This window comes from Gymnoscopelus braueri (genome assembly GCF_963280865.1).
Source record: "Gymnoscopelus braueri genome assembly, chromosome: 2".
Lineage (NCBI taxonomy): Eukaryota > Metazoa > Chordata > Actinopteri > Myctophiformes > Myctophidae > Gymnoscopelus > Gymnoscopelus braueri.
The window spans coordinates 30,436,309-30,458,916 of record NC_137604.1 but is presented as its reverse complement, the minus strand read 5'-3'; the positions used below and the strand labels follow the sequence as shown (position 1 = coordinate 30,458,916).

At 43.7% G+C, this 22,608-nt stretch overlaps 1 protein-coding gene across 1 annotated transcript in view; it reads left to right on the top strand.

The window, feature by feature from the left end:
• ndst3 (N-deacetylase/N-sulfotransferase (heparan glucosaminyl) 3) overlaps positions 1 to 18,854 on the top strand; it is a 53,187-nt gene extending 34,333 nt beyond the window's left edge. The window contains 9 exon segments of the mRNA XM_080442947.1: positions 6,271 to 6,453; positions 6,778 to 6,874; positions 7,841 to 7,964; positions 8,993 to 9,167; positions 11,029 to 11,199; positions 11,540 to 11,649; positions 13,894 to 13,996; positions 16,353 to 16,463; positions 17,298 to 18,854. Of these exon segments, the coding sequence (XP_080299073.1) occupies positions 6,271 to 6,453; positions 6,778 to 6,874; positions 7,841 to 7,964; positions 8,993 to 9,167; positions 11,029 to 11,199; positions 11,540 to 11,649; positions 13,894 to 13,996; positions 16,353 to 16,463; positions 17,298 to 17,378 (1,155 nt within the window). The 3' untranslated portion in view covers positions 17,379 to 18,854.
• The last annotated feature ends 3,754 nt before the right edge of the window (positions 18,855 to 22,608 follow it).

Genomic DNA, 22,608 nt, shown 5'->3' with positions numbered 1-22,608 from the left:
GTTTTGTTCCAGGGACCCCCGGATTTGAGTTAAAAATGTTCGCTTAAAAAATATCTATATATCTATATATCTATCTCTCTCTCTCTCTCTCTCTCTCTCTCTCTCTCTCTCTCTCTCTCTCTCTCTCTCTCTCTCTCTCTCTCTCTCTCTATATATATATATATATATATATATATATATATATATATATATATATATATTCAAAGATTTGCAAAAAAATCAAGATTTAAAAAAATAGCAGATGTACAAGCTCATAGCGCAGCACTCGGTGCCGCACTATGAGCTTGTATATCTGCTATTTTTGAATAGCCAAAGTATAAAATGTTGGTTTAAAGGAGTAGTTCACCAGTAGTTCAAATGACTTATTTTCTATCAATTACACACCCCATGAAGCATTGAATTCATGGATATTCTTTTAGTTTTTATCGCATTCCTTGGCCAATAATTTGATAACCGGCCTCCTTTGTGTCTCCTACCGGGTACATTAGCATCTTTATTATTATCATCAAATCATTGGCTCAGGAATGTGACAAAAACAAAAGAATCTCCATGAATTCAATGCTTCATGGGGTGTGTAATTGATAGAAAATATGTTATTTCTTGGGTGAACTACTCCTTTAAGTGGTTGCACTCTATGCGTTCCTGGTTTTAAGACATTTAATACACAAATTCAGGTGACTGTGTTATTGTGGTTTAATTAACTGTAAAGAGTTCAAATCGGTTCTCTTTGACGATGTGGAGACAGTGGGCGCGACAGCCTCTCTATATAGACTGTGAGCGTCTCATGTGGACTGTCTGTAGGTCAGACTGATTTGATGTTTTTTTCCTTTTCTTTTTCTTTTTTGTACTTTTATTAGATATGGACCTTGAGTCTGAATTCATTAAAGATTGAATTGAACTGGATATTAGTTCCACTCCTTTCATTTACATCAGCACGCCGTGCACACGTGTGTGTGTGTGTGTGTGTGTGTGTGTGTGTGTGTGTGTGTGTGTGTGTGTGTGTGTGTGTGTGTGTGTGTGTGTGTGTCTCTACACTCACCCCTATTCTTTATTTCCACTGCCTCATTCCATCTCTCTGAACTCCTGCTGATTTGTAATGAAGGCTTTGGCAGCTCATCAACACATGCCGAAACACACACACACACACACACACACACACACACACACACACACACACACACACACACACACACACACACACACACACACACACACACACAGAGAGAGAGAGAGAGAGGAGAGAGAGAGAGAGAGAGGAGAGAGAGAGAGAGAGAGAGAGAGAGAGAGAGAGAGGAGAGAGAGAGAGAGAGAGAGAGAGAGAGAGAGAGAGAGGCAAACCAACCCATACTCCAAAAGGGGGGCAAATTAGAGAGGAGGAAAGCAATGAAACACAGCGGAATGGAAGAGAGGAGGGGGATGCAGTAGACGTTGACTAGAGCAGGCAGAACAAATTGAACTGACATCATTTGCTGTATTGATGTTCAGCTTTCAATTATCCACCCGAGAGAGAGAGAGAGGGAGAGAGAGAGAGAGAGAGAGAGGAGAGAGAGAGGAGAGAGAGAGAGAGAGAGAGAGAGAGGAAGAGGGAGCCTTACCATTTTGAGCGAGTGAGAGGGGGACCGTGGAGGGGAGAGTGGGGGCTAGGCTTATGTTTAGTACCAATAACAATTCAATCACAGAGAAATATATGTGGAACTAAGTGGTCTGTGATGGGAAACGGGCCACCTCTGATACACTCCTCATGGAGAGAGACAGAAATTAGGACTGGAGGCAGGGGAGACACGCATGGGGTTTATAGAAGGAATAAATCATAGAGACAGACAGATAGATAGATAAATAGATAGATAGACAGACAGACAGACAGACAGACAGACAGACAGACAGAAATATAATTAGCATAATGGAGAGAACCATCACATCACGACTAACAGTCGATGTGTAAAAATGCAAAAAGCAGACGCAGTGCTACATAGACCGACGGAGCAACAGCACAGGTTGTGAGATCTCTCTTTTAAGCTGTCATGTTGGAGTTGTGTCAGAGGAGCTCAGAACATGTAGCCAAGTAGAGAACACCACAACTATCCTATTAATCCTTCTGCAAGTGCTGTGCGCGTGTATCTATGCGCATGCATTAATGTGTGTGTGTGCGCGTGTGTGTGTGTGTGTGTGTGTGTGTGTGTGTGCGCGTGCGTGCGTGTCTGTAGCATTTGGAAGACATTGCCTCATGTTGGAGCGACATGCTTCATCAGAGCATCTAGGTCAATGTTAGATTGGAGAGGAAGAAAATTAACTGACATTTTGGTGCAGCAGAGAGAGAGAGAGAGAGAGAGAGAGAGGAGAGAGAGGAGAGAGAGAGAGAGAGAGAGAGAGAGAGAGAGAGAGAGAGAGAGAGAGAGAGAGAGAGAGAGAGAGAGAGAGAGAGAGAGAGAGAGAGACGGGGCGATTTATGGGGCAGAGAAACGGAACGGCGATAAAACTAATAAATAAATGAAATAATAAATAAAGAAGTAGGAGGTGTTTACTCATTGGTCTGATATTTATTATTCTCTTTCACAGTCCAGTGCTAGCAAAGAAACTGTTCTTCACTGAAGAATCCAGACACCCGGGAAATAGATCATGTGTGGTTCTTTATTTGGTAACCAGTTAATTGATGCCTTAGCAACTATGATCTCTTCCTCGCTGTCTGCATCGCGAGGGAAAGCTGAGGTCTAGAGAGTGTGTGCGACTGCACTGTATTCCTCAGTTAGCACTGAGTCCATGTGCACATTAATCTGCCAAAATGGCCTTGCTGGAAGAAAACAACTAAGATTGAGGTGTGGATGGAGGTGAATGAGTTCCCCCCCCTCTCTCTTTCTCCTCTCTCCCCTCTCCTCCTCCCTCTCCTTACATATATACATTCATAGATCAGTTACAAATGAATCTGACCTTTCCACTTCTTAGGCGCTACACATAATGACTGCCCCCACCTCCTCTATTATAACACTGAAACTCGCGTCTCGCTCTCTCACACACATGCACGCACACGCTCATGCATGCACGCCTGCACGCACAAGCATACACACACACAAACACGCACGCACACACGCACACGTACACCTGCAAAGCGACCTGCAAAGCGACCCCCTCCCTAAAAAGTGTTTTTGATTTCAGTATGACTCAGGCGTCATAGGGTATTGAGTGCTTTGAAGGGTACATAAATCACTTTGTGATCACCCTGCCTGCTTTCCTCTTCCTTTTCAAAGCACTTGAAAAACACAGAGGAAACACAGAGGTTTTCTGGTTTTGCAGTGTCGCTTTTCAATTGTCCTCCCCCTATAATGAGAATAATAATACTACTAATAATATATATATATATATATTTATTTTTTACAGTATAGCACATCAAAACAAAGTGCTTTACAAGAGAAGAAAGGGGAGAAGAAATCATATACAGCGCGAGAGAAACACCGGACAGTATTTCATTGTTTGCACTGTGCTTCTTTTCCCCTTTGGCAGTATGTCATGAGGAATATCTCATAACATAAATACTACACTTACCGTACATTAAATGTGTGGTATCAGCAAAACACTGTACCACCTACCTTACATTATTACTCATTAATTGTCAAGTAGTATTTCCACTTCTATTCTTGTTCTGCGAGATGGTTTTCATTTTCTATATTGCTTTTCTCCCCCCCATACAATATCAAGTCAGATACTGATCAAGCATGACGTCTAGTTTATTTGTGTTTGTGTTGTGCTTCGTTCAGTGCTCGGTAATGCTTCGACGGTGGTTCCACGTTGTAGCTTTGACATCAACTAGATTGATATGAGCCTGGCGAGAGTGAGCAGAGCACTGCTGGTTCCAAAGACTGAGCACACGATGAGATAGGAGTGGCAGACGCACACAATGACACATACACGTACGTACAGGCACACGCGCCGCCAACACAATTACGCACACACACACACACGTACATGCTCTACAGGCACACGCACAAACACAATTACACAGGCGCGAACATGCAATGCACACCCTGAACCCTCTCCCCACTCAGTCTCTCGCACTACCTCACATGCACACTCAAGTCCGAGTTATACTTGGCTAAGCATGGCGCCACTTGGCTTGCAGCTTGTAGATCGGCTATTTTCAGCGCGCAACATCATGCGCAACTATGTATAAATCAGGCTCACGCACAAATACACACATACGGCTCTGTTCCTATTTCTCCCTCTCTCTCTCGTTTTCTTGCGTACTCTATTCCACGCACATGCACACGCGCTTGCGTGGGCGCGCGCACACACACACACACACACACACATGCGCGCGCGCACACAAACACACACATGCTCCCTATCAGTATACAGAGATGATCAGTATGCCGGGGGGCTTTCTGGGTCGGCCGGACGCTGATCCATCAAACTCCGACACCGTGTCGCTTCGTATCTGCGGCAACCTTCAGCGTTAAACAGGAGCACCAACAGCGCTGTGTCACGGGGAGGTGTGAGCGTGCGTTTGTGAGCGCACGTGCACGCGCGCGCGTGTGTAGCTCGTGCATGTGTCAGACAGAGAATATACAGTGCATACACAGGGTTGCACATGCGTTCATGCACACACACACACACACACACACACACACACACACACACACACACACACACACACACACACACACACACACACACACACCAAATAATTCATATCTTAATGGCTGATGTTAACATTTCATCCAGACTCTCCCAAGTTCCCAAGCTCCCTCCAGTTGTAGAAGAAACGTGTGTGTGTGTGTGTGTGTGTGTGTGTGTGTGTGTGTGTGTGTGTGTGTGTGTGTGTGTGTGTGTGTGTGTGTGTGTGTGTGTGTGTGTGTGTGTGTGTGTGTGTGCGTGCGTGTGTACGCGCCTGTGCGTGTGCGCGTGTGTGTGTGCGTGTGCGTGTGTGTGTGTGTGTGTGTAGCAGCTATCTTAGCTTGTCTCTTTGATCAGCCTATAAAAGCACTGAGGCATGGTGAGATAGCCTAGACTAACACACTCTATCACTCCTTCTCACCCTCATTTCTCTCTCTTCCACGCACTCGTGCACTCCCTTGGACATGATACACACACACACACACACACACACACACACACACACACACACACACACACACACACACACACACACACACACGCGCACACACACACACACACACACACACACACACACACACACACACACACACACACACACACACACACACACACACACACACACACACACACACACACACACACACACACACACACACCATTCAGAACACATTCACACCTGTACTTCTGTGTGTAGCTGCATCTCTCCTGTCACCTAGTGGATATGGAGAGCATTACATTGTTGCTGTTAAATGAGCCTTGGAAATAATGACTGCATCTGTTCCAGCTGTGGCGTTTTCATGATGCAATTTGTTCTTTAGAATGTGCAACTCTAAGACACCTTTATGCATGAGACCAAATGAAAGTGAATAGGTCAATTGTCACAAAGAGTGTACACAAAAATGGACATTTATCACCATTCACCACTGAAGACATCTCAGCATCTTTACATCCTCATTTCTCACTTGATTAAAAATGCATTGCTTTCCAGTGTAATCATAGAAACAGCTATTTATTTCACAATCCAATATCCAGAGACACTTGGTAACAAAAACAAACTGGTGAGAGAGATTTGTCTGTTTAGTCTAATTTATAGTATTGTATGACTGTGCCACTCTGTGAAAATGTTTATTGTTTATTAGGATCCCCATTAGCTTTTGCCATGAGAAAAGCTAGTTTTCCTGGTATCCGACAGAGAAAAAAACATTACAACAAAAAACATTCATTGCATTAACTGTACAATCATTCTATAACAAAATACAAATACGATTGGACAATTTGCATAATAGCATGCCACTATTCCTGTAATCACCTAGCACCATAATGGCCTTTGTTGCATATTGTGTTATGGAATCCCCAAGACTGCACCAACTCGCGCTCTGTCACATGGAAGTGTGTGTGTGTGTGTGTGTGTGTGTCTGTGTGTGTGTGTGCGTGCGTGCGTGGGTGCATGCGTGCGTGCGTGCGTGCGTGCAATTGCGTACAAGTCTAAGTGCTGTGTGCTGTGTTTGTGGCTTGTGTATGTGTCAGACAGAAAACGCGCATGCATAATGTACTTGCACGTACGTACGCACACACATACAAACGTTCGCCCTAGAATAGGGATGCAGGGGTTCACGTGAATTAATCTTCTCTCTATACTTTATTTTTTCCTTTCCACTCTAGATCAGTATTTTTATGACGCACCTGTCAAACTATGGGAATGATCGCCTGGGTCTCTACACATTCGTCCACCTAGCCTCATTTCTGCGCACGTGGACCAACCTAAACCTCCACACGCTCCCGCCACTCCAGCTGGCTCACAAGTACTTCCAGCTCTTTCCTGAACAGAGGCATCCACTATGGCAGGTATGTCTGTAGTGTAAGTTGCGCTCAGTGCTTGGGCTAATGCATTACATAAGTAACACATTATGGAACAATATGACTTTGATGAGTAACAAAGTTATGCAATGCCTCATTGGCATTTTAAGCATATTTTGATTATCATGATTATGTCGTTAATTGCAATTATTTTGGCCACAATAATCGCGACATGTAATTTTCATATCGTCCCCTATTACACATAGTCATATATTGTATTGTATATATTGAAAGTAATAAGTAACATGTTCAACTTACTAACTTTCTTAATAATGTTTATACCTAACCAATTGTTTATCCCTCTGGCTGTAGAATCCATGTGATGACAAAAGGCATAAAGACATCTGGTCTAAAGAGAAGACATGTGACAGATTGCCCAAATTCATGGTCATAGGCCCACAGAAAACAGGTAGGTTACACATATTCACACAGCAGCCATTTTGCCATCATACTCAGGCTGTGTGTGCGTGTGCGTGCGTGTGTGTGTGTGTGTGTGTGTGTGTGTGTGTGTGTGTGTGTGGGGGGGGGGGGGGGGTACGGTACACACAGACATGCACACAGACACAGACATTCAACATGTACACTTAAATTTGACAATGCATGTGAAAATTCTCTCCGATCTAGAGATGGATCAGATGAAAGCAAATATTGAATTCCTCCCTCTCCCCTCTCTCTCTCTCTTTACTTCATCCTCTTTCGAGGCTGTGGCACTGCCCCGACCGTGAGCAAACATTAGACAGGGATACTCTCAATTACCTCAAGATAGCATCAAGTGTGGCCCGCTCGGCCCTTGTAATTGCTACTGGTCTGTTGTGGGTTTAAGAGGTGTGGAGATCTTTGTCACGCCGTTGTTTAATTTTCCAGGCTGATTGTTACCCAGTCATTCTAGCAAGGATAGCAGCCCAAGAACAACCATATTCAAGTTACAGTATGTTTGTTTTAACCAAAGACTCTAGGCTCCTTAGATCCGAGATGATAGATAAGATAGACAGTGTAAAAGGCTATGAGAGAGCAAAGGCTGTGGGAATCGTTTGGAAAGAGAGTTACAAAGTCTAAGAGTGCAGGCAAGCAGGGACTCTCAGAGATGACTGGTGTCACATTTGTAGTGAAGCCCTGGGGCTATGACACACACACACACACAGACAGGCACATGCACATGCACACACACACGCATTCGCGTGCACACGCACGCACGCACGCGCACGCACGCGCACGCACGCGCACACACTGGGTACAGATGCTGTCGTCAGATTGCTGGTAGACCTGGCACGAACATGGTCCAGTGTGGATTAGAAGATTAGCGTGCACACAGACACAGTTCTCCGCTGACCCAAATCAACTTACTGGAATGACTAATGTCTTTTCTTCTTTCAAGGAACAACTGCACTTTATCTCTTCCTGCTCATGCATCCGGCCGTCTCCAGTAACTTCCCCAGTCCCAAGACCTACGAGGAGGTGCAGTTCTTCAACACCAACAACTACCACAAAGGAATCGACTGGTATGAAGATCCTCATTGTCGATGACAAACACATACGCATGCTGTAGACCAGTGCTTCTCAAAGTGGGGTCCGTCCGGGGACCCTCAGGGGTCCTTCAGGGGCTTCCAGGGGGTCAGCGTAGCATCAAAATCAGTTCATCCACTCTAACCCTAGCCAAATACATATTAATGTTTGGGTCCTTAACATGAAAAAAGTTTGAGACCCATGCTGTAGATGGCCTTCATACAGAGCCATGAAAAGACCCCCCCCCCTAAAATATAGTGTGGCCGAGTGGGCCACACTATATCCATCCAGGGTGATATTGATAATCGATAGTGAGATTCAAAGATATTGCTGTAAGGCAAAAGGAACACCAAGTCAGCAAACACTTACCCTATTCTAATTTAGGTGGGAATACTAGAGACTGTTATCTGGTTTATATGAATGAAAAGGTGTTTAACAGAGTTCAGACTTGAACAAGATTTAAGTAAACCTGTGAATAAAAACAGCGAAACATGTACTGCATGCTGAATTGTGTCTGAGTTGCTTAGCTTGCTTGTACTGTGCATTCACTTACTGTACCGCCACAGCTTAATGGTTCAAAGTGCTGCTTGCAAGGTTTGTGACTGCAGCATAATTGTGAAGAACAGCATTACTTACAGTAGCAAAAAGGAAGATTTGTGTATTTGGTGATTGTGTTTGCAGCTGCTGTGTGTGTGTGTGTGTGTGTGTGTGTGTGTGTGTGTGTGTGTGTGTGTGTGTGCGTGTGTGCGTGTGCGTGCGTGCGTGCGTGCGTGCGTGCGTGCGTGCGTGCGTGCGTGCGTGTGTGTGTTGTTTGTATTCATCCATACGATTCCATGGTGCTTCCATGGGATACTTAGGATGGGTTAAATGCAGAGAACACATTTCCCCCTACAGTATATGCAAATATACAGTGACAATTACCGCAAAGTGTGCGGACCAAATAATCATTATTATTATTTATTATTATTTGTTATTATTATTATTATTATTACATGTGTGTGTGTGTGCGTGTGTGTGTCTTCAGGTATATGGAGTTTTTCCCAGTGCCCTCTAATGTGACAACAGACTTCCTGTTTGAGAAGAGTGCAAACTACTTCCCCTCAGAGGAGGCTCCTCGGCGCGCTGCCGCCCTACTGGCCAAAGCCAAGATCATCACCCTGCTTATCAACCCCTCCGACAGGGCCTACAGCTGGTACCAGGTACACACACGCACACACATACACACAGCATTACTATACTTCTGAGGGCATCAACATTCTAGATCTTTGCAACTAAGTATAAATCACAACTCTAGCCACAACCTCTAAACCTAACCTCTATACAATCATCCTGCCTGGAGCAGAACAAGAAAGATACCATCAATAATTAATAAAAGGTATACAGGCGTATACACCCTATACAATCATCCTGCCTGATCATGCAGAACAAGAAGAGAGTAACAAGGTTATAGCCTAGTTATGATGAGGTCAGCGCAAACCATAGGTAACATTACAGATGACCAGTGTTGGAACGCATTGTAAAGTAAGTAGCAAAAGTAGTTGCGTTACAGTAACGCGGTACTTGGTAAAAGTTACCTTTTCCCAGTGCAGTAACACGTGACTGACATTTTAATGCCCGCGTTTTTCGTTACTTTATATGAAAAGAGCCGACAACTTCAGGGGATTAAAGGTTCATTATGATCCGACTTCTACTCTCACGCTAGCCGTGTCTGTGACTTCCCCCTCCGCTCGCCACATCTGCGGGCGGCGGGGCCACTCACTCAGTGTTCAAACTGTTGTTAAGAAGGGACAATCGGCACAATCAATTCTTACCTTTTTCTGTATTGTATCAAAAAAGAAAAGATAATCCAGATGCCTGTAGTAACTGACCTTAAGTTATCGATGGGTTAAAACAACCTTTTAAACCAGGTTTTTAGCCAGCCTGCCACACTCCATGTTGAACATAGACGTGCGTTGACCGGGAACGTGCATGCATGCACTGCACGTTCGTCAACATAGAAGCGCGTTCAAGATCACAATGAGCCGTCTGCTCCAGTCTAGAGCCAGGCTGATCTAAAATGACATGATTTTGTTGTTGTTGAAGACATTGTTCCTATATCTACTGTTTTCATCACAGTGATGAAACAATAGATGAAAGTTGAGATTTGTCATCTTGTGCTTCAACAACATGTAGGCTATACATACATTTCGAAGCAAAATTAATAAATAACGTAAAAGTAACTAAAGTACAGTAACTAGTTACTTTTACAATACAGTAAGTAATAAGTTACTTTTTGAGAGCGGTAACTAGTAACTATAACTAGTATTTTTTTTAAGTAACGTTCCCAACACTGTGGATGACAACAGACACTACAAACACATACACGCACACACACACACACACACACAAACAAACAAACAAACACATACACACTACAAGCTAAGCTAGTGACATACATACCTACACACAAACATTACATACATACTTAAACGTACAAATTAGTGATGACAGTTCCGTTCAACCATGCTTTACTTCACGATCACAGCGCCCACAGCTTATTATTGCAGCATTGAATACATCATCCAATTCTGTATATTGTTCAGCCAGCTACAGTGGAGTGGAAATTAATGGGCCTCATTTATCAATATGTCTCTATGTAGAAAGGTACAGAAATCCTGGACCAAATTATGCCGATTAAATTAAATATGTATTATACCAGTGGCAAGGCACTGTCTAATGTGCAGCTTAAATGTTTTGATAAATGTTTAATATTTACCTCAGTGTAAATTTGCCAGCAAATTTGCCAATGTTGTGATAAATGAGGGCCATTATACAAGTAAGTATGCCCGCTGTGAATTAACCACTTAAAAGCCCTCTATACCATAACAGACCTGAGACTTGCAACTGTACTTGGTACGCTCTTTTTTCACTCTACACCAAATCTCTTCGCCAATGATAGCTGATCTACAAGCTCACAACGTGGCGCAACGCGACGTGTTGTGAACTTGTAGAACTGCGATTTCTGTCTACTTGTTAAATCTACTAAGTTGTTAAATCCCGGGGGCCTCCTATCTCTCACAGCATCAGAGGGCCCATGAGGACCATGCCGCCCTTCGCTTCACCTTCTATGATGTCATCAGTGCGAGACGAGGAGCGCCAGCTGAGCTGCGCTCCCTGCAGAACCGCTGTCTCATCCCTGGACTGTACTCAACACACATAGAGAGATGGCTCTCTCAATACCCTGCTAACCAGGTACGTACAGTACAGTACATGTACACGCACACACACACACACACACACACACACACACACACACACACACACACACACACACACACACGCGCGCGCAATATTTTGTTACACAAACTTTGCCGCACTGTGTAAATACAAACGTCCATAAATAGAACCAACAGTAACCCTTACGGGTTCATTTTTAATATAACACACTATAATCTGATAATGTTGTGTGTGTGTGTGTGTGTGTGTGTGTGTGTGTGTGTGTGTGTGTGTGTGTGTGTGTGTGTGTGTGTGTGTGTGTGTGTGTGTGTGTGTGTGTGTGTGTGTGTGTGTGTGTGTGTGTGTGTGTGTGTAGCTGCTGATCATAGATGGCCAGCAGCTGAGAAGTGACCCTGCTGCAGTGATGGATGAAGTGCAGAAGTTCCTGGGAGTCACTCCTCATTTCAACTACTCCCAGGCCCTCACGTGAGTTATTATCTCTCTCTCTCTCTCTCTCTCTCTCTCTCTCTCTCTCTCTCTCTCTCTCTCTCTCTCTCTCTCTCTCTCTCTCTCTACACACCTCTCTTTTTCTCTCTCTAGACCTCCCTCTATTCCCTAGGGTCTTTACACAAGGTCACCTTCTACCTGGTGTGCAAAGCACAAGAGAAAGGAAAAGGAGATGAGAAATTCTAACAGATTTCAACAGAGAATGGTGGCAGACTGGTAACAGTCTTAAATGGCAATATCTTAAACTATGTAATGTTTCATGAAGCCTATTAATCCACTGATAAAAGTGATTAATTTATGTTTACTGTATAGTGTGTTTAGTTGGGTTATCATACCCTAACCCTTATCACAAGGGTATCACAATAACTGCATATCCAGGTACATAACTACTAGCAAATCTGAATACATCTTCCCAACAACTCCATCTAACAGTCAGTGACGACAATTTCTGGTGGAAATAGGCAACCAAAACCGAGTTCAAACTAAACTGAATGAGCTGAATTAGCTTCAGGCACCACAACTCATTCACAGAGAAATAGATGGATGTGTGATAAACAGTCTTTTCTCAAGTGCCACATCTGAGCACAATCTACAGTACATTTAAGGTGTGATATCTCAAGGCAGTCAACTTCAGAAGTACAGAGCAGTACACAATGTCATGTTGTGTGGCTCAGACCTGCATCTCACAGTCACACATGCATATAAATATTTTAGCTAGAAACGTATTTATGATAGAACAATTACTGTTTGTGTGTATTTTGAAAAAGAGAGTGTGTGTGTGTGTGTGTGTGTGTGTGTGTGTGTGTGTGTGTGTGTGTGTGTGTGTGTGTGTGTGTGTGTGTGTGTGTGTGTGTGTGTGTGTGTGTGTGTGTGTGTGTGTCTGTGTGTGCATGTGCGTGTGCGTGTGCATGCGCGTGCGTGTGCGTGTGTGTGTGTGCGCTCACGCGTGAGAATGGCAGCACGGAGTTGTGGCGCTGGTGAATGCCAATGTTGTTTTTATAAACATCTCAGCAACCGCACACGTTGTACCTACCACCGTTAATGTAGTAGGTGCAGATTTAAGATGCATTCGCAACTTCTGTGGACTGTGTGCTTCATCACGATCACGATCGCAAGCTTGCCTACAAGAAGGCGCTGCTCACCGACGGAGTATACCGACAGCCGAGTCCCGCGAGCAGCTACCGGGAAGAGAGGCGGTGGATCCGGCCTTCTAGCTGTTGTGGCCGTCCGCTGTCGGAACAGAAATGGGTGGACTTTTGGGCCCATGGGAGCAGCTACGGAGAGCGCTTTGACACCGGGCGGCAGTGCGGGAGTGGACTGGGAACTTTGTTTTCTCTGGTGGTCCTGGGACATGCCCGCGGACTGGTTGTTAGAAGGGGTTTCGACAACTTGGGATGCCCAGAAACGAGGCAGGAGGGCTGGCAGAGTGCTATATCTGCTGTGATTAGCAGCCGCCAAGTATGCCGGAGGCGCTGCTACTTGTGCACATGGAGTGCTGGGTGACATGACATGCTTGTGGATGGATGTAACCTTGCTGCACCTGTATTATTTGTGTCCTTGTACGCAATTTCCTTTGTGTGGACATAAATAATCGTTAAAATGTGTGTGTGTGTGTATGTGTGTGTGTGTGTGTGTGTGTGTGTGTGTGTGTGTGTGTGTGTGTGTGTGTGTGTGTGTGTGTGTGTGTGTGTGTGTGTGTGTGCGTGCGTGCGTGCGTGCGTGCGTGCGTGCGTGCGTGCGTGCGTGCGTGCGTGCGTGCGTGCGTGCGTGCGTGCGTGCGTGCGTGCGTGCGTGCGTGCGTGCGTGCGTGCGTGCGTGCGTGCGTGCGTGCGTGTGCGTGCAGTGCTTACACCCATCATTGTGGGTTATGCAGAAAAGATTGACTTACACAGAAGTGTAACCTTACCGTAATCTTACCACAGAGCTCCTCTTCTGTCTGACATGACAGCCTCCTGACAGTTCCTGCACATCATTTATTTCAGGCCCGTCCCTTCTGGGAAACATGTTCGGGTGGAGCTCTCAACTCTTTTGTCTCTTTTAATTCATGCAGACAAAGAATGCAGATAATTGTGTTTGCCCGTCTGAAACAATAAGCCTGAATTAAACTTCAATTAAGGCTCATACACTGTCATCCCCCGACAAGTATTATTGCTGAATGGTAGCTAACAGTGAATAGAGATTTGTCTTTTTTTGTTCACTCTTCCGTCTCTGTAACTCTCTCAGGTTTGACCCTCAGAAGGGCTTCTGGTGTCAGCTGCTTGATGGAGGGAGGACAAAGTGTTTGGGGAAGAGCAAAGGGAGGAAGTACCCACCGATGGAGCCAGAGGTACACAAATGCTTCAGCACGCACGCACACACGGACACACGCGCACACACACACCCTCTCTCTCTCTCGCTCTCTCATTTGTAAGGAAGCTTCCTATTATAACATTTACCGTTGGTTAAAGTCCCATCAATTTGTGAGCTAGAGTCCCATATGTTGTACAACCAGTGTGGTTTCAAGTCACATTTGCTGTACAACCATTTCCATGGTGTTCAGGTTGTTGGTGGTGTGGAGTGGGTTTAAGATTGCGTGGGTTCAAGTCCCTTATGGCTTACAGTCCCATTTGTTGTACGACCAGTTCCATGCGTTTACCTGGTTTGGTATCTTTTCATGAAATTAGAGGCACCACTGCTGGGAAGAAACAAGGAACAACTTGATTTTTTTTTTGACAATTCATAGCTAGGGAGCTTCTTTGGTAATGCACACATGCAGAAATACTTATGCAGGTATGTCAACCTTTGGCCGTACTTACATATTGTACTGTACATACTTTACATTCTGTACATACTGTATCTTAACCTACCTGCAGCAATGGGGAATTAGACTGAAAGAACGAGCCCAATCGATGCTCTTGAAGGGCGGATCCAAACCCAGGCGCCCGGATTCCTGCACCGCTTCCTATTGCTTCACCAATCTATGTCCCCGCCTCCCCTTCCCCCAGCCTTTTTTCTTTTGTAACAAAAAAAATCACACCCAGTGTGAAGTGAGCGGTGCTATTTATGAGTTATTTCATCATGCATCTCGGTAGCGAATCACAGCACGTCCTGCGAAGTGACGTGCTTACATTTTTTACATTATTATTAATTTCATCATGCGTCTCGCTAGCCAATCACAGCGCGTCTGCGAAGTTTGAAGTTAATTTCATCATGTGTCTCGCTAGCCAATCACGGCACGTCCTGCAGAGCTTAGCCTATGGGCGTGTTTTCCACAGCATGGCGTCACAGCGAAAGACACATTTTCACGATGGAAAGAAAAACTTTCGCCACGGATGGGTCCTAAACCCTCTTATAGGAGCGGTTACACCGCTCAAAAAAGGCATGGGTTTCCGAGGCTAATGGGGAATTGGAGAGAGTGTGTGGGTGTGGGTGTGGGTGTGTGTGCGTGTGCGTGTGCGTGTGCGTGTGCGTGTGCGTGTGCGTGTGCGTGTGTGTGTGTGTGCGTGCATGCTTGGTGGGAATGACTAGTAGGTTGGCTGAAGAAATTATTCAGAATCAACTTTATTGTCACAACACAGGTTTACATGTGTAAAACTTGGGTGAAATTGTTTTTTGTGCATGCTCCATCGTTTTTGTTATTTCCATACAAAAAGAAAGAGAAGAAGAAGAAGGGGGAAGAGAGATCAATCAATAAAAAACAAACAAATGATCTACACATTATTATGTCGAAAAGGTCAAAGGTTAGTGATGGGAAAGAGCAAAATGTGACAAGGAATAATGATCATAATAAAAACTACCACCTGGCTGACTATTGTATTATGGGGGAAACAGCCAGTGACATCCAGAGTTCCCTCTGTCACAGTGGCAAAATGTCCCACAGGACTTTGCAGCAGGTTGGAAACTGTCAGCCAATGTGATGCAGCCAGGATCTTACAACGTAATTATGAGGATTCAATAGTGAAACAACGCCCCCTGAGAGAGGAGGGAGGAGGGATGGAGGAAGGGCACAGAGCGACAGAATCTAATATATAAATCTTTGTCTTGGCCACTAATTCCATGGAGGAGAGACCCACAGACAATGAATTACACATTTACTCTCACGTGAACACACACATGCACGTCGTGGACACACACACGCACGCACGCACGCACGCACGCACGCACGCACGCACGCACGCACGCACGCACGCACGCACGCACGCACGCACGCACGCACGCACACACACACACACACACACACACACACACACACACACACACACACACACACACACACACACACACACACACACACACTTACATATATTCTACCAGTGGCTTTGCCTGTGTCATGTGTAATTAAAATGTATTGGAGCTTCCAGCAGGGGGAATAGAAAGAGAAGACAAATGAAGGGGAAGGGGAAGGGAGCAACAGTAAAGATATGTGGGTTCACACAGCAGCTGCGATCATCTTATGCATGTTTCATGTACTTTTTTTCCCCTTAGCTTCATGGCACTGGTCTCCCAGTGGCCCACAGGTCCTATTGAAGAGACATAAACTAATCTTAGGATGGTGACACGTGCTTCATCTCTCCATTTCTCATTCTGTCCCTCTTCCTCCCTCTTTCCCACCACACTTTTTCTTTTATCTTCTCACCATCCCCCTTCTGTCCCCCTCTCCATTCCCTGTTTCCTTCCATCTCTGCTTTTCCCCGTGTTTCCAGGCGCGGGCTTATCTCTCCAGGTACTACAGGGAACATAACATAGAGCTATCCAAGCTGCTCCATCGTTTGGGCCAGCCCCTCCCCTCCTGGCTACGAGAGGAACTGCAGAAGGTCAGCAGACGAAACGAAAATGTAAAACAAATTATGTATGAAACAAGAACAAATTACATAAATGTCAATAGTGACTTATTCGCGCCCAGGCCGGCCGGGGAGTGACGGACAGACTCAGGCCTCGCCAGCCTGGATCCAACAAGCCGCCCCCTGTCCCGGTACGACCCACAGTTCGGCGCTATCGCCGGTTTAAGCCGAAAATCGTAGCCCTTCAAGCACCGGCCAGCGAAAGCTGCCTGCCTGCCCCTCTAAGGAGCGCTGTGGCCGGCCACTGTGGCCAGAATAGCTCTATATCCATTATTTTATCATTTATCCAGATTATTTGGTAGCACACTAGCATTGCATCACTTGATAACGTATCTATGCTAAAGCTATACAAGCACACATATCTGAGATATACAACGTTTTTGAAGGCCTGCTGACGATCTTCCGACATCTCATGATATCATTGCTGTTATTATCCTGTTCAGTGAAATGTGCAATTTCTAACTAAACACTCTGTCCAGAAATACAGGATATTGGAATATTGTGGTAATCCACATCGTAGCGTAGCGTCCCTATTCTGGGTATGTCAAAGTAGGTCAACATTCAGCGAAAATAAGTGAACATTCCGCGATTTTTTTTTTGTTATTTGTTAGTCACCTGACAAAAATGAAAGTGCAGGTAAAGCTCATATAGTGTCCCACTGTCCCTCTACAAATAGCTTTGTATGCTACTGTAAATAGTGGTCAACAATGGATTAACGTTTATCCTTTTCTCTCACTCCTTTTCCCCTCTATCTGTTTCTTTCAATCTCTGTCTCTGTCTCTGTCCGCCTCTCTTCCTTAAGGTCAGATAACCTTTGAATCCAGGAGCAAGGGTCTGAGGTCAAGGGTCAAAGAGCGGGAAGAGGACGAGGGCCTGACCTTCAGATGAACTTTTCTGTGTCCCATGTGATGAACTCTGAGGTGAAGGACGGGAGTGCAGCACTAACACTGCTGCATCCTTCACTGGGAACCACATGACACACTGGAAGCAATAAGACTGAACCCTGGAGGAGATGGACCGGTGGACGGACGAGTGGATTTTTGGACGGTTCCAGAAAACCCAACAGTTTCAGAAATGCAATCAAGAAAATGTCTCTAGAAAACAAGAGGGTCCAGGGTGTGCCAGGGTCCTGCTGTTGGACCCTGCAGTGTCTATGCTATGGTTTCTATGATTTTTGTTTTGTTGTGTTTTCACATTTTAATTTATGGTGCCAGAACAGCGCTGGTCAGCTGTGCTCGGATCCCATAGAAATAACATTGCACTATGTTCCCGTTCCATGTGTTTCCCCCAAGACATGCAAGCACACTGAGTGATTTTAGTTTGGTTTGGTATGTACTGTACATTAACAAACGCTGGTTTATCATGAAGAAAGCGCATGGACTCAGGGTTGGTGACGAGCTGTTATTTTCTATTATAGGTTTTTAATCTTTATTGTTTTTGGCTGTTTGTTTTTTAAGTGGAGCTAGTTTTAGCCTTTTTTCCCCCTCAGTATTCTAACCTGACAGCCTTGTCCACCCATAGCGAGGTCAATGGAGGCTTTCATGGGAAGGTCGAGAGTCACCATTGAAGCACTGAAGCAAGATGTCTTGTCAGCACACTGTTGTCCTGTGATAGGCGCTGCAGAGAAGAGCTAACGTGTCCAGTTAACGTACAGTATGATAATGATTATTTCAGCACTAAGGACTGAGAACATCAGTTTGTGAAATGAACCTTGTGGTCTCCGCTTATAGACAGACTGTTTGCTAACACAGTTTTCCAATGCTTTCGCCATACAGTCTGTACAACAGAAGTGCTGAAAAGGTTCGCCTCCTCTCCACTTCCGTTTCGTCTTTGCAGTCGTGTACATTTGTCCTACTGTAAATCAAATTAGCTGAAGCATATCTAGGTTGCTGCTAAGCAGAAATGGAATTTCAACTTCCTTTGCATCGCTTTCAGGGGGCGTATTACAGACTGTGAAGCATTGGAAGATTGTGGAATAGTTGTCTGGCTTGAGAGACAAGTCTCCAGTCAACTCCTAGACTGTGTCCTACTCCTTACCATTGTAAGATTTAACTCCCAATAGTAGCTATACTGTAAAAACTGCCAGTTTAGTTTTCCATTTGCTTTGGCAGTGTTTCATGTAAGCCTCAATTTACTTTTTCCTTTCGTTCCTTTTTTTATTTTTTTTACCAGTGGCCTATGTTGATTAGCTTCAGTTTGAATGCAAAACAGGTAAAAAATAAATAAACAAAAAACTGTAAATGTCCGACACAAAAACCAAAATAAAAGAGAGGGTTATGATTACCAGCACAGAAATGTTTTTGATTCAGTTAAGCACAGTCACACACGCACGCACACACTGAGATACACATGATCTACTAGGCCCAAGTAAAGTTTATTTATTTAAAACAACAGGAGCTGACCAAGTGTTGTACACACAAATTATGCAAATTTACATGGAATAAAACATTGACACAACAAGCAGAACAGGCCATCAAGACATTCTTTATATAGACCAGACATGCAATATTAAATTCACACTGGACTCTTAAGGCTGCCTTGAAAAGACACCTATTCTCTCAGGCTTATGGCAAATAGTTGTTTGTTGTTTTGTTTGGTTGTTTGTTTGTTCATTGTTTTTATGTAAAGCGTCCTTGGGTTCATGAAAGGTGCTATATAAATTTAAGCTATTATTATTATTATTTTACTGTGTAGCTTTTTCAATTCAAAAAGGTTTCAGTGGTTTATTTTAACAATAACAATTTCACATACATGGGAATGACTATTTAGTTATACATACACTATTTTAATATACGTCTGGCATTTTGCTTTAAAATACAAAATTACTATCCTTTTTGTACACCGGTGCCATATGAGACGGTGCTAGTCTCTTATAGCATAAAAAACATATAAACACAACATCCTTGTTTTAAAAACCCAGAATGGGTCCTTCTCTCTGCACTGTCCTACCTCATTCTGTACTTGAAATTGAAAAGTTATTTTCTTATACTTTATTGCAGGTTATTGCATGTGATCCATTTCATCCATAATATCTTTGGAGTTTTTATTCACTTGTTTTATTATATAGAAGTATATAGATAGCTTTCCTGTCATACTCCTAAATTTACTTTTACACTTCATATATTTCTGAGTCCCATTCACTGCATTCTTTAGAAGCCCCTCAATGTATGACTCATATTTGGGGCAGATAGGATACTGCGATAAGTATTGCATGTGTTGCAAAACAGACCCCTCCGGCAACCCTTCAGAGCCAATCATAGCCAACTGAATGGAATCTAAAAAATCTGACTGATACTGTACATATTGATCATTCCAGAGATAATGTGGGTGATGATCACATCGATTTCTGTTTGAGTGATTGATTGATTGATTGAATTGACTGATGTACTTTATTTAGTAAGACATGAGAAACATTACATGGAAGTATAATTCACAATACAAGGTCTACTAAACTGGATAACTCATAAAAGCACCAAGCTTGTTTAAAATGAGTTCCCACGCATACAAATCATGATGACATACAAGAGACAGACAGATATACAATACTATACAGAACGTCATACGATCAGCTTACAGGTTACTGGTATGAAACATAAGAAATATGTACAAGAAAAGAGTTGGGGGGGGGGGGGGGGGGGCGGTGGACAGAAATGTGCAAGGCCTATTATGGGGAGTTGTGTCATGATCAAAGCAATCCCGGGAACAATTGTTTTGATTGTATGACCATTGGTTCTACAGTTATAGGCCAGAATGTTACTTGACCTGTTGCAGAGCCACCATGAGGCCGATTTGAACAATTTGGGGTTATCAGTGGAAACAAGCAATAGAGGCTTAATTTTTTACACGTAAAAACTTTTCCCAAACAAATTGGTCCAAAGTTTGTGCGTAGAAAGTTGCATGCAGATTGCAAAAAAATCCCAGGAAGAGTTTGAATTTATACAATACAAAAGGGTGCCTTAGCACTGTGCTTGGCCCCCTAATAACAACTAGATAATAATACTGGATGTAACAAAAATAGAACTATGGTGCTGTACATAGTAAAGAAATACACAAATGATCTTACCTTCAGCCTGTAGTGTGCCCTTTTGACCACAGAGTGGTGCTCTAATGTCAAATTAGATTGTACTAGATATCTATCTGCACTGTCTCTGAATGAATTTATCATTATGTACATCGCTTATATGAATGCACATATGTACAGAATATCAACAGTGATTATGATAATTAATACTGTGTCAACAGGCCCTCAACAGTAACTGGATGAATATACTGCATATACAGTCTATCAACAGTGAATATATTAATACATATATGTACAGTTTATCAACAGTGAATATATATGAATACATGTATGTACTGTATATCAACAGTCTATCAACAGTGTATAGGCCTACATAATGAATATTAAATCACTCAACAGTTATCCCTAACAGGCATCTATCAAGGTCCTGTAGTACAGTATATGGGTACATCCTAGTAGTCCATGTGCAAGTGTGCCAGAGTCAAATCCGGTGTCAGTAATAAAAAAGAACAGACAGTGTCTATAGTTAAAGCAGGAGTCCGTAATCCCCCCCTCCAAAAAAACTGAACAGATAGACAGTGCAGGTCTATCATATGGGGGGGGGGGGGGTCAAGCTTAGTTAAGCAGCCTGATGGCTACTGGCACAAAGGACTGTCCAAGTGGCTTTGTGGTGTAGGCTACCAAGGAGGGTTGAGTCTGTGGCTGAATGTGCTCTTCCCCGTTGTCATCTGGGATGCTGCTGACAATTTACATTGGAGAATTTATGTAGGCGGCGCGTGCTCGAGTTGAAGCGTATATCAGGTGTGGAGGGTGAACAGGAAAGATAACAGCACGGTTCATCGGGGAGCGCAGTGGTTCTCAACGTTTTTAGGCTGCGACCCCCCCAATAATAATTTGAACTGGGGACCCCTCACCCTGACAAGCACTTGTAATTGTAGGCATTACATTTTGTGAAAATAGCAGCTTGTAGATCGGCTATTTTCACAATTTTTTTGGGTCAATGTTTCACCAATTTTTATTGGTTTGTTTAGTGCAGTAATGCTCTTTCTGTCCTTCTTTTTTTAGGTATTAAAAAGGTCTTAAAAGTACCACTGGTTTAATGGCCACTGGCCTACTATGGTCAGATGGTGGTAATCCAGGCAGTGGTATTATAATCTTGATACGTATTATATTGTGAATATTCCTTTTTGTACAAAGGTTCCTCTCAGTTTTTTACTGTCTGTTAGGTCAATAGGAGCTGTTTCTCTAGCAAACAAAGACTACACAGAAAATGGTTGTCATTCCTGTGAACATTGTTTGACATGCCATCGCTAAGCACTGTGTGTGTGTGCGTGTGTTTGTTAGAGAAAGACAGGAGGATACACACACACACACACACACACACACACACACACACACACAGGGACCACAGAGAGCGATAGGTGTGTGTGTGTGTGTGTGTGTGTGTGTGTGTGTGTGTGTGTGTGTGTGTGTGTGTGTGTGTACACACGTGTGTGTTTCTTTTTAAATTGTCTGACAAGTTAGTGCTCACTTTCTCACTCGTCAGACAGAATAGAGCTCAAAGAGTTCCGTTGTACAGACTAATGGTACCTCCAGGAACAGTGGGAGGGACCAGAGACCACTCACACACAACATCTTTAACAAAATCTTGGTTTATGAAACAATGGCACATTTCAGGTCATATCTGTAAGCACCAAATCAGAAGGTAGTTAAGAGTCTATTATATTCAAGTGTATTAAATTCGATATCGATATCGATATCAAAGTCAAAATCACAATACTGGAATTACATTACTATAGGACATACAATACATTATGGCAAACTATTAACACAGCTACAGACACAGTGCCTTGCTCAAGCGTGATTTATAATTAGTTGCACACTGAAAATAGCATATCTACAAGTTCACAAGCACGCAATGTGCCATGCTGCCATGCATTGTGAGCTTGTAGATCTGCTCTTTTCGGTGCACCACACCTGCATGTAACAACTCAGGCTTAACTCTAACTGCAGGGCTTTAAGCACTATTGTGGCAATGACAAAGATTGAATACTTGTTTTTGTAAAGAAATACATCACAGTATTATACAACACAACC